Below are 13,616 nucleotides of genomic sequence, written 5' to 3' on the forward strand. Positions count from 1 at the left end.
AACTATCCATTCAGATCTTTCAGGCATATTTCATTAGGTTGTTTGTTCTCTTTTTATTGTATTTTGAGAGTTCTTTTTATACTCTGGATACAAATCTTTTATCAGATAGATGATTTATGTAATTTTCTCCTAGTCTGTACCTTGTCTTTTCATTTTCTTAACAGTATCTTTCAAAGAGCAGAAATTTTTTGGTGAAGTCCAACTTACTTTTTTTTCTCTTTCACAGACCATGCTGTGATATAACCAGGAAACCTTTGTCCAACCCAAAGTCATAAAGATTTTCTTGTATGTTTTATAATTTTAGGTTTTACATTTAAGTTTGTGATTGTATGAGTTAAGAAGAGTGAGTACAATTCTTTTTTCTTGTTGTTGAAAAGACTGTCATTTCTCTACTGAAATGCCTTTACATCTTTGTCAAAAATCAACTAACCATATATGTATGGGTCTGTATTTGGACCTCCTATTCTGTTTCATTGATCTATTTGCCTAGCTTGATGACAGTGCTGCTGTGTCTTAATTATTGTAACTTTTAAGTCCGGAAGTCAGGTAAAATCTTCCACCTTTCTTCCTTTTCAAAATTGTTTTGGATATTCTCATTCCTTTGCTTTTCCATATAAATTTTATTTTTTTTTCATATAAATTTTAAAATTGGTTTTCTACCAGAAAAACCTACCAGAATTTTTTCATTAGGATTACAGTGAATTTGTAGATCAGCTTGAAGATACTTGATATCATAACAATATTGAGTCTTTCAATTGTCTTTCACTTCTCTAAGCAGTGTTTGATAGTTTTCAGTGTGTAGATGTTGTACATCTTTTGTCAGACTTATCTCTAGTTCATAGTTTTTGATGCTGTCCTAATAGTTTTTATTCCAACTTCTGATTTTTCATTACTAACGTATAGAAATACAATTGATTTTTGTATATCGATATTGTATCCTACAACATTGCTAAACTCATTCATTAGTTTTTTTTTAATGTAGATTTTCTATATAGATAATCATGTAACCTCTATACAAAGACAGTTTTACTTCTTCCTTTCCAATTCAAAATGCCTTTTATCTCCTTCTATGCTTACTTCCCCCCCCCCACCCCCCTTACTGTAACAGCTCCAGTGTCCAGTACACTGCTTGAATAGAAGTGGTGAGAACCAACATGATGTTCTTGCGTTGTTCCCAAACTTAGGGAGAAAGCATAGTCTTTCACCATTAAGTATGATGTTCACAGTAGGATTTTTGTAGATGCCCTTTCCCATGTCAAGGAACTTTCCTCCATTTTTTGTTTAGTTTACTGATAGGAATGGATGTTGAAGTGAAGTGTTCGTTGCTCAATCGTGTCTGACTCCTTGCAACCCCACGGGCTGTAGCCCGCTAGGCTTCTCTGTCCGTAGGACTCTCCAGGCAAGAATGCTGGACTGAATTGCCATTCCCTTCTCCAGAGGATCTTCCTGACTCAGGGATCAAACCCCAGTCTCCTATTGCAGGCAGATTCTTGATTGTTTGAGCTACAGCAAAGTCCTAAATATTAAATGATTTTTCTTATTAGTTTGTTAATATGGTGAAGTACGCTGATGATTTTTCACATATTAAACCAACTTTGCATTCCTGATGAACTGTTATCCTTTTTATATATTGATTAGAATTGATTTGTTTAAATTTTGATTAGCATTTTATATGTCTGATTATGGCAGATACTTTATTAGTCTATAGTTTTCTTAAACTGTTTTTGTATGATTTTGGAATAATGCTTGTCTCATAAAATAATTTGAATCCCTTCCTCTTCAATTTTCTGGAAGCCTATGTAGAATTTTTCTCTTCCTTATATGTTTAGTAGAACTCAACAGAGCCCGGACCTGGAGGGGAGTTTTGTGGGAGTTTTTTAAGCAACAAACTCAATTCCTTTAATTGAGATAGGGTTCTTCAACTTAGTCTTCTTGAATAGACTTTGATCATTTGTGTCTTTCAAAGAATTTGTTTGTTTCATGTAAGTTGCCACATTTATTGGCATAAAGTTGTTCATAATATTTTTTATTATTTGATTGTCAGGAGGATCTGTAGTGATATCACTTCTCCTACTCCTTGATGCTGGTTATTTGTTTCTCCTTTTTTTCCCCCTTGATCATCCTACTAGAGGTTTGTAAATTTGATGTATCGTCACCAAAAAACAAAACAGCTTTTGATTTCATTGACTTTTTTCCCTATTGTTTTGTTTTTTTATTTTATTGATTTCTGCTCTTGTTTTTTATTATTTCCTTTTCCTGATTAATTTGGACTTAATTTGCTGTTTCCTAGTATTTTTAACATGGAAGCTGAGGTCACTGATATGAGACTTAACTTCTTTTTCAGTATAGGCATGTCATACTAAACATTTCCCACTACATGTTGCTTAAGCACCACCACACAAACTCAGATATATTGTGTTATTATTTCCATTCAATTTTAAATATTTTCTAATTGGTCTTTTAATTTCTTCTTTGTTTCATGGATTATTTAGAAGTGTTATTGAGTTTCCAAATATTTGGCAATTTTACAGATACCTTTCTGTTAATGACATAATTTATTTCCATTGTGGTCAGATAACACACTTGAATCATTTTTAATTTATCAAGACTTGTTTTGTGGCCCATTATATGGTATATCTCAATAAATGTTCCATGTGTACTTGAAAAGAATATATAATCTGCTATTGTTAGGTGTTATCTTTTATAAATGTCAATTAAATTGGTTTGTAGTGTTGTTCAAGTCTTCCGCATCCTTACTGATTTTCTCATTTCTCTACCTGATGCCCTATGCCTTGTGAGGTTTTCTGCTCTGTTAAGAGGGAACAGGAAATGTTCCCAGGCCCGTGTGAATGCTGAGGATGGTTCCCTCTAATCCTTTGAGGGGTTCTATCAGTGGCTTCGAGTCATTCTTGATGTACATGTGCTGATCAGTGCTTAGCTGAAGACTTAAGGAGGACCCTCTGCAGATTTCCCGAGTTCTCTCTATGCATTTCTCTTTTCTTCATTACTGTGCAAGCCCTAGCCACTTTGGCCTTCCTGAAGTCCCAGTTTCATGTCTTCAATTCCAGTAGATCACCAACCTCTTCTAGGTTCCCTCCTGGTGTATGTCATTTTGGAAACTTTTTTCAGGTAGTAGGTTGGGGAAATTGTTTGTTTCCCACAAGGATCACTGTTCTTCATCACATAATGTCCAGTGTCTTGAAAGCGGTTCTTTTATAAATTTTAAACAGTTTTTTAGCCTTTTCTGGAAGGTTTAAACCTGGTCCCTGATACTCCATCTTGCCTGGAAACAGAAATCCATTTGGCTGATATTTTCAACATCATCTTTTATAATATACCTGTGTTGTATTTGGAATGATGTTCACAGTGACCACTTTTCTGTCTAGATGGAATTCAGAGGTTCTGCTAGCTGTCTTCCTCTAAGCTGGATATCACCAGATATTTTTTTTTTAATCTATCTTCTCCTTTCCTCATAAAAACAACAATTATGTATTAAGTGTCACCTTTGTACCAAGCATATATTAAGGGTTTAAGTGTTGCCTCACTTAATCCTCATGATAACTTTGTTAAGAAGTAATTGTCTTCATTATGGAGATGACGTAATTGAAGTTGAGAAATCAAATTGCCCAAGGTCATACAGCAAATAAATGGCATAGTCAGCATTCAGACCCAAGTCTGTCAGAGGTAATTTGCTGAGTATGAGGTCAGCTACTAAAACCAACTCAGAAAGGTTCTTCTTATCTGCCATTGCAGTAAGAGTAAGCATTTTACAACATCTCAGAAAGGAAAATTATTAGTACCACTGAAAAGAATAGTTTTGATTAAAATTCTGTCAGGGGACAGGAAGGAAAAGGGATAAGTGAGAAGTTAAGAAACAGGAAGAATGTGCTTTTAGAAATGCTAGGTCAAGAAAACATTGCAACAGTTAAAAAAAAAAAAAAAAAGGAAACGTTGCAACAGTTAAGGTACAGAAGGTGGCAGAGGAAAAAGGAAGAAGCTGTCCTGAGATGACATACTTTGGAAAACTGCAAGAGCAGTGCAAAAGCATGTAGCAGTGACCCCTGCTGCCATCACTGCAACCTTCCATTCCCTTCTGTGAGAATCAGAAAATGAATTCAAAATAAAGAAGAAAAAAAGAATGTTTAGTATCAGATAACATTGCCAAGATGAAACATTTTGAACTGATTCCCAGTGCCAAACACAGTACATATTAACATTCCTTACACTGTATTTTTGGAATCTTGCTCTACCCACATTGGCTTTAATTTTTTCATGGATGTAAGGGTGTTTTGTTTTGCTTTTTGTGCCCACAGTTGTCTGTAACCTTTTCTAGAATATAAAGGCATCTTCCAAGTATATGTAAATATGTTTGTTAGTTTGAGGGCTTCCCAGGTGGCGCTAGTTGTAAAGAACCTGCCTGCCAACCCCAAGAGGGTTCAGTCCCTGGGTCGGAAGATACCCTGGAGAAGGGCATGCCCACCTGCTCCAGTATTTGCCTGGAGAATCCCATGGACAGAAATCTGCTCTGACCTTCTTCTCGAGTCACTCTGTCCACACTCACAGGGCCGTCTGTGCACTCAGCGTTTGGGTATGCTGACTTCCCACTCTAGGTTGTGAACTCCTGCAAAGCAGACTGTGTCCTTCATTTCATATCTCAGAGCCTAGCTTAGTGTTCAGCATTAAGTAGGTGTTTGATATTTTAATTAATTGTTCTACCATAAGGCCCAATTCTGACTGCCCATCCCTTATGTCCTTACTGTGTAAATCTTAGTGCCTTTGTATGTTTGAACATTGGGAAAAGTAGCCAAATAAGTGTTTGTATGTAGCTAGAAACCAAGAAACCTTTGAACTTATTTTGTTTCTTCATTGATGGATTTTTAATTTAAAAAGTAAAACTTACTTTTTGTTTATAGTTCAGAGATACATAGAACAAGCCAATCTCCTATGTTCCCCAGTCTTAGTCCTTCTTACTCTGCCTACCTCTGTCAGATGTTTATGCTCATTTAAGTGTTATTTGCATTTTAATGTAATAGACAGTACTCTAGATAAATACATTTTTACACTGAATACCATTTTAATTAATATATGCCTTTTAGCTATGGCCAGTAATATACCTTGAAACTGGATTTATTTTCATTTATTTTCCTTGAAATTACATTTCAAAAGAAACTGTGCCCTTTTCTGTGGCAAAATATATGCAACATAAACTTCATCATTTAAACCATTTTAAAATACCAAGTTCAGTGGCATTAAGTGCATTCACATTTTTTTGTGCAACCATTAACCATCATCCATCTCCAGAACTCTTTTTATCTTGCAAAAAGTGAAACTCTATACCAATTAAAGAGTAGCTCCCCATTCCCCCAGCCCCAAAATCCCTGACAACCAGCATTCTACTTTCTGTCTCTATAAATTTGACTACTCTAGGTAGTTCATATAAGTAGAATCATGCAGTATTTGTCTTCTTTGTGACTGGCGCATTTCATTTAATATTAATGCCCTTAGGGTTCACCCATACTGTAGCATGTGTCAGAATGGCCTTCCTTTTTAAAGCTAAGTAATATTCTGCTGTCATATGCCACAGTTTGTTCATCCAGCCATGTCAGTGGATGCTTGGGTTGCTTCCACCTTGTGGCTATTGTGAATAAATGCTGCTGTCAACATTGGTATACAAATATCTATTCACATCCCTGCTTTCAAAGTCTTTTGGGAAAAATAATTGAAAGAACAGAATAGAAATTAAAATTGAAGAGCATTGGGAGTACAGAAGTGAAATTGCTGGATTATACGGTAATTCTATGTTAAACTTTTTTAAGGAACCAGCATAGCATTTTTCCAAAGCAGCTACACCATTTTACATTCCTACCAGCAGAGCACACATGCTCTAATTTATCCGTATCTATTTTTTTTAAGTAATTTTATTTATTTATTGTTTTGGGCTGTGCTGGGTCTTCATTGCTATGCAGGCTTTTTTTTCAAGGAGGTACCAGTTTATGTTTAAACCAGCCATAGACAAAAACCTATTTCTCTACATCGTTGGTTCAGTTCATTCAGTTTAGTCACTCACTCGTGTCCGACTCCTTTCGACCCCATGAATCGCAGCACTCCAGGCCTCCCTATCCATCACCAACTCCTGGAGTTCACCCAAACTCATGTGCATTGAGTCGGTAATGCCATTCAGCCATCTCATCCTCTGTCGTCCCCTTCTCCTCCTGCCCCCAAATCCCTCCCAGTATCAGGGTCTTTTCCAGTGAGTCAACTCTTCGCATGAGGTGGCCAAAGTATTGGAGTTTCAGCCTCAGCATCAGTCCTTCCAATGAATGCCCAGGACTGATCTTCAGAATGGACTGGTTGAATCTCCTTGCAGTCCAAGGCATTGGTAGCATTTAGAAATCTTTTTAATGTTTGCTAATATGATCAGTTTTAAATGGTAAGAGGCCTTCATTAGTCAGTATTTAACTGACTCTTGGTTTTAAAAAGAAAGAAAAATGTCAGTCCTTTCATAACATGAAAAATGCAAGTGAGAACAGAACAGACACTTTTCTATGTGCAGTTGAATGAGTAAATTAACATTTTGAAACAATCCGGTTGTTTGCTGCTTTCATGCATCTTCTTGAAGTAACTAAGTAAGCTAGCCAGTGGCCTCTGATTTTTCCTAGTTTAATGCAGATACTGAAAGAGAAGAAGGAGAAGAGTTTGAGGACAACATGGATGTTTTTGATGACAGCAGTTCCAGCCCTTCTGGTACCTTAAGAAATTACCCACTCACCTGCAAAGTTGTTTATTCCTATAAGGTTTGTATTTCTCTAACATATTTCTCATGTTAAATTGTGACAACTCTGAAGGTACAAGTAATGGTATCTACCCAGCCTCTTATGCTGTACTTACCATAATGTTGGTGTTCTGTTCATATTAGAGGCAATGTAACATAACAGGGAAGAGTCTAGGCTCTGATGTCAGACGGCCTCAGTTAAAATCTTGTCTCTGCCACTTACAAGCTACATAACCACGCTAGTCCCTTGGTCACTGTGAGCCTCAGTTTTCTTATCTATATTATGGGGATAATACTATAGGGCTAATGTGGAGACTAAATGAGATAACACTTGTATAGCAAAGCATTTAGCACAGTGCCTGGCATCTAGTAAATTTTCTGTAAATAAGACTCCTCTTCTTATCAGTTGCCTGCTTGGCACAAGGCCTGGCATCTAGTAAATTTTCTGTAAATAAGACTCCTTTCCTTATCAGTTGCCTGCTTGGCACAAGGCTCTCCATTAGGATAGTTTTCAAAATTGGTATTAAAGTAAAATTGCTTGAAAAAACAGTTTTGTTAAACTTTGCCTATCCTAATATTAATATAACCATCTCTTGTTTCCAGGTTAAGCAGGGGCCTGGATAAATAGATTTTTCTTCTAACTTCCAAAGCTGATTTGGTATAATAGTTTTTAATCTCTCTTACCCCTGCCCTGCTTTCACATTAACTTTTTACTCAAAGTAGATTGAGTTTCTTTTCCCAGTTCTTCTCTTTTCTCACTCCCTTCATCAGTCAATAGCCAGTCCTGTTGACTCCACCTCCAAAACATATTCGGAATCCATTCACATTTCACATCTTGGTCTAGGCCGTTACTTTGATTAGTGTAAAAAAAAAATTAGTGATTGGTATCCCTTCTTCATACTTGTCTGCCAAAAGTCCACTTTCCACCCTACAGCCAAACTTATCTTTAACATATATAGGAGATTATTTTATTCCCCTGCCTAAAATTCTTTTTAAGCTTTCCATCACACAAAGAAAAACAAACTCTTTACTAGGCTCTGTAATGTCCAGACTGATCTGGCCCCTTCCAGTCTCCTTAGCTTCATGTTAGACCAACCCACTGAACCTACTCACTACACGTTAGCAACTCTGGCTGCCTTTCAGTCTTCAAAAGCACTGTGCTCCTTCCTGACTTGACAACTTTGCACTTGCTTTCCCTTACCTAGAACTGCCTTTTCCCAATTCTTGGTTGGCTGCCCAGTGCACTTCATATAGGCTTAACTCAAATAGTGCCTCCTCAGGTTTCCCCGACCACCTAAATACATACACAACTTTCCAGTCACTACTCTATCCCATTGCCCTTCTGTCCTCATTTATTAATTGATACTATATAGAACCTATCACCAACCAAAATAACCCTTCTGTCCTCATTTATTAATTGATACTATCACCAACCAAACTTAATCTTGTTTATTTTCACATTTCTTTATCTAACTCTGCACTGAAGTTCCCTAAAGGCAGAAACTTTGTGTGCCTTGCATATATGTCTTCAGCACCTAGGACAGTGCCTGGCACATAGTTGGTCCTCAGGTAATAATTGTGGAACGAATAAATGCATGATGTGAGGGAAGCTTGAATGAATGAATCCCTTTCATTTTAATGAATCCCTTTCATGTTAATGCCATGCTTGAGGAACAACAACAGAGGAAGTATGTGGAGAGAATCTTAAGCATATGTGGAATACTCTCACTCCCACCAGCACCATGCCTGGAGAGTGAAAAACTGACATCATTTACTCCTCAATATCGGTGATTACCAGACTTCTTTTCATTTAACATCCTTTTATTATATATTTAACAGTACTTCTTCTTTTCTAAAAGAGTTGGGATTTGTCTTCCCAATGTAAACTGTTTTGATAATCTTCTGAAAATTTGAAGTCATCTTTAAAACACTTACACAATGTTTTTAAAATATTATACAGCTAGTTTGGGATTGTTTCCCTGTCTTCTGTCTCAGTGTAATATTTACTCTGAAGTTCCAGAATTAAATTTAAGGTCTTTAAATGGAGAGGGTCCTAAGGATCTGAGTGATTGATTATTGCATCTGAGGAATTTTGCAGATAAGGTAGCATTTCAGTGAGGTCAGGAGTAAGGTCTTTCTAGTCACAATGATGAGGTAGAGAAGGGAAAGACCCTTCTAAGCAAACAACAGATGCAGAGACACAGTTTGATGAGATAATAGAGTGTCCAGGAAATGACAGGTATGTGAGCATCAAACGTGGGAAACAGAGCAGCTGGAAGTAAAGATGTCAGATAGACCTGTAGATCACACCAAGGTTTGGCTTCTATCCTGGCTGAAGGAAGCCATAACGTGTCCTAAAATCAGACTGGGCTTTAAAATAAGGTAACCCTGCTCATGGTATAGATATTCCAGAGAGGGTAGGTTAGAGTAGAGAGAGGCTTAACTATAAGCCTAATTGTGATTCCTATGGTCCAGACAAGCAAAGAAAGCCTAAATTAATCTAGCAAGAGCAAAGAAAAGCTAAATTTAAGGATTCGTTTCAAAAGCCTTAAAAATGCTTGTCACTTTGACCCTACTAGCATTTGTCCTAAGCAAGTGACCCACAATATAGAAAAATATTCTGGGTACAAAATTTTTTTTCATCATAGTATTACTTTATAAGAGCAAAGTTAGCAGTCCAATAAGGAAATAATTAAATAAATTAACCATTCATATAATATAATCATAACAATATTATGAGGATAATTGAAAAATTACATTTGAGGTTTTTTTTGTAAGAAGAAATGATACATCAAGAAAGTAAGATGCCAAATTGTATTACCTTAAGATCTCGATTATACCTATTTCTAGCTTTTCTACAGTGAACATTTATTACTTTTATGATCAGGAAAAAACATATTGTTTTAACAGAAAACAGGAAATTTAGAAAGGTGGTGGTAGAAGCAGAGGGCATGGCTGCTTCTGGGGTTCTGGCGGTCACTGTGTATCAAGACTTCATGAAGTAGTGTGTGACCATGTGTTTATTTAATAACCATTTACTAACTACTTGCTGTCCTTGGTTGGGATGAGTGAGAAGAATTACATTCCCTACCTTAAAGAAGTCATTCTGTTAGAAAGCCCACAAGTGCAAACAGCTAACTTGAGTGCCACAATAGTCAGTGTTAGAGGGACGCTCAAAGCTTTATAAGAATAAAAGGAGGAAAAAGCAACCAGCTCATTGTGGGTGGTCTTGGTATACATATAAGCCAGGCATCAAATCATGGGTAATAATGATAGCCACCATTTATGAATTCCTGTGTGCCTAGTATCTATCTATCTATCTATCTATATATATATATATATATATTAATCCCTTCAATAATCCTATAAGGAAGAAATTATCAACCAATCCATTAATTCAACAAATACTACTTGAGTACCTTCCATGTACCATGCTGTGCTCTTTTCTAGGCTTTGAGATACAGCACTGATCAACACAGACAGAAATCTCTGCCTTCATGGAGCTTGCGTTGTAATAGGAATAAAAAAGAAAACTGAGACTCTGAAAGGTCTTAGAGTCACTTGCCTGTAGAAAGAGACTGAAGCTGGACTTGAACTCACAGTAATCTAATTCCAGTTACCAAATGGGAAAGAGGGATCAAGGCCTCTTGGAAGAAAGGCATAGAGACAATACATAACATGGTGTATTCAGATACTAGGGATTAGTTTGCTGGGGCCAAAACATCAGGAGACCACAGGGTCTTGAGTGTCATGGGAAGAACTTGACCTTGTCAAGTGAAAGAATTGGTCACTGCTTAGGTATGGTATGATCAAGCTAGTATAACAATGCTATATTCAGCACTGCTTATGTAACAAAGTGTTTAACTCTCCTGCTTTGTTCTCACACACATTGAAATCTGATTGTATTGATAACCTTTGAAAAGTTTTGCCACAGAATTAGGAAAAACATCTTTGTTATATAGGTGCCTTTTCCTGGTATATTCAAGGCATAGTGTGGTTTCAGATTAGTGAAGAAGTTCCACTGGAAAAGCCATTAGAAATCAGTGGACTCTTTTTTTCTCTTATTTTGTTAGGTCAGAGGTAATCTGCTTAAAATTCTGATCCTGTAGTAGTTCTGTAATTAGTCAGCCATTTTCAGTACTGTTTTTCTATCTCAAGCAGCTGTTATAGCAATGTCCAGAATCTGGGTTTGATGAAATGTACATGCAATGGGAAATGAGTCTTGGGAAATGAGCCTTGCCTTATTTTTGCTTATGTAACTTGGAGATATTTTTATACTTTGAGACTGTGAGATCTGAAAAGCTATATGGTCTTAACTGATAGTTTTCACTGATCTTGAGACTTGGGGAAAGATTTTACAACTGTTCACTAAGAACCAGAAGATGCCTGCAGATCCCTCCTGTTACATGTAACAGACAGGTCTCTTCAGGAAACAAGGTCTCTTCAGGAAACAAAGTCTCTTCCTCTAACCCCTCTGCAGAGTCCCTGAGAGTTTGCCCTCAGATTCTACAGCCTCACGGGCAGCATTTGGGTGTCCAATGCCAGTGGACTCCTGCTTTTATTTACTTTAAAAATAAAAAAAGTCACAGCAACTTCTGCAGAAGCACCCAAATGGATCAGCCCAGTGTCTACAGTTAAGTTGGAGCATCTTAAATCCAAGCCTTGACCAATATCAATCATTTCTCTCCTACAACTTACTTCTCTTGGCCACTATTTTATGGTGATTTGAGACCAATTCCAGGCACCGCTCAAGCTGTCATTCAGTCCATGTACATAGCTCTTTGCATTCTCACCGCCTGCACCTCCACTGTAGCCCTGTGGTGCAGTTCTGGTTCACTGCTTTCTCCTTTGCCTGTGCTTCCCAAACCATCATGGTTCTGTGCTTACTCATCCCACACTGACTCCACCCACCCCCCACCACCCCCATCTTCCCGAGAATGGCGGGATTGTCATTTTGAAGAAATGGAGACATCAAGAAGTTGAATAACTTACCAATAGATACATAAGCTGGAGCTGGAACCCAGGTCCCCTACTCCAGCAGAGTGCTGTGTTCACTGAGCCTGACTGCCTCTTGAGGATTCCGTTTCTCCAGTTTTTGTTGTGGCTTTATTTTGTTTACTTTTTTAAGTAAAACTTCACCTCATTATGATAGTTTTACAACACTCAAATTTTTATGTTCAATACGTTTTTCAAAATCATTTCAATATTTTGATCCCCAGTTTCTGTTATGATCAGTTCACATCTGCTCTTTATCTAACCTTTTTAATTTTGTCCATGACCATCCTACATTGCAGGCTTCTCAACCAGATGAGTTGACCATTGAGGAACATGAGGTGTTAGAAGTGATTGAAGATGGAGATATGGAAGACTGGGTAAAGGTATATTCCTTTGCTCATATCACCCCTTCTTGTGACATTTTCAGGAGTTTGTTTTGGTTCTTGTTGTACCCTGTCCAAATTGTGTGTGCAAACCTGTTTTGTCACATGTCTTTTACTCAGGCTCGAAATAAAGTCGGCCAAGTGGGTTATGTGCCAGAAAAGTACCTACAGTTTCCCACCTCGAACAGTCTGCTGAGCATGCTGCAGTCCTTGGCTGCCTTGGACAGTCGGTCACACACATCCAGCAATTCCACGGAGGCCGAACTCGTTTCAGGCAGCCTCAACGGAGATGCCAGTGGTAAAGACTGAAACAAGGCACTCTTTATTTGGTCACATTTGGTATAAACCCTATTACCCTGGAGTCAGCCTTCAGTTGGTTAAAAACGTGGGTTTATTCCCTTTCTGTAATGTATTTATTTGGCCACGTGTATCATGTACAGTAGAACCCTAGAGTTGCTCTTCAGTGAGTACAAGATCACAGCTCTGCTCTTATTCCATTTGACACTCTTTAGTTGTCACTTGTGCATGGGGTGGTTGTAAGAGTTACCTGGTTGTCAGTGTTCTTACTGCCTTTTTCTCTCTTGCTACCTAGTCTGTTTCGTGAAAGCACTTTATGACTACGAGGGCCAGACAGATGATGAATTATCTTTTCCTGAGGGAGCAATCATCCGAATCTTGAACAAAGAAAACCAGGATGACGATGGCTTCTGGGAAGGAGAATTCAATGGGCGGATTGGAGTTTTCCCATCGGTGCTAGTGGAAGAACTTTCAACCTCAGAAAATGGTGACACTCCATGGATGCGAGAGATTCAGGTGCACAACAGGGGAAGAAAGCGGAATGAAAAGATATTTAAAGAAAATAACTCCCAAAGAGTCTGTTGACCCACACAGAAGTGGGCTGTGGTCTCAACCTTGCCCTTACCACTCCAATTTTTGGTTGCCAGGTTTCCACAAGACTGAATCTGGGAAGCAGAGACTTGTCAGTCAGGCTCTGTGTAATGGCTATATTACACTTCATGTCTCCCACATTCTGCTCTCTGAATTGAGGAACCAAAATACTACAGTGTGTGTGACCTACAAAAGACTGGTTTGGCAAGGAGAAAGAAAGAAACTGGAGAGGGAATATACTGTCTCTGTGGTTAGTGTATACAGTAAAAATATTAGCAACCTCTTTCTCTCCCTCACTGTCAGAACCTCCCTGCCCAGCCCAGGTCCTTCTAGTCCTTTTCAGAGAACTAATGAGACTTCCAAAGCCCCATGGACTCATGTGGCCCGAGGCTTACTTCATCATAGCAAAACTTGTCTTTACGGGAAACTCCTAATTCAGATATGTCACAACAGGCTTGGCAGGTCCAGGACCATAAGGAATATGTCTGCCCATCTTGCTTGTACAGTATTATGACCATTGAACATGACAATTACAAAGCCTGGGGAAGTCAGAAACTCAGCCAGTTATTTTATCTTCA

The 13,616-nt window shown here is 37.9% G+C and overlaps 1 protein-coding gene across 1 annotated transcript in view; it reads left to right on the top strand.

Annotated features, from left to right (window-relative positions):
- Positions 1–13,616, top strand: part of FCHSD2 (FCH and double SH3 domains 2) — a 244,638-nt gene that overhangs the window by 223,947 nt on the left and 7,075 nt on the right. Inside the window, exons 14-17 of the mRNA XM_005893521.2 lie at positions 6,660–6,794; positions 12,067–12,150; positions 12,271–12,448; positions 12,743–12,963. Of these exons, the coding sequence (XP_005893583.2) occupies positions 6,660–6,794; positions 12,067–12,150; positions 12,271–12,448; positions 12,743–12,963 (618 nt within the window). The remainder of the gene's footprint in view (positions 1–6,659; positions 6,795–12,066; positions 12,151–12,270; positions 12,449–12,742; positions 12,964–13,616) is intronic.

Source organism: Bos mutus, chromosome 15 (assembly GCF_027580195.1).
Source record: "Bos mutus isolate GX-2022 chromosome 15, NWIPB_WYAK_1.1, whole genome shotgun sequence".
Classification (NCBI taxonomy): domain Eukaryota; kingdom Metazoa; phylum Chordata; class Mammalia; order Artiodactyla; family Bovidae; genus Bos; species Bos mutus.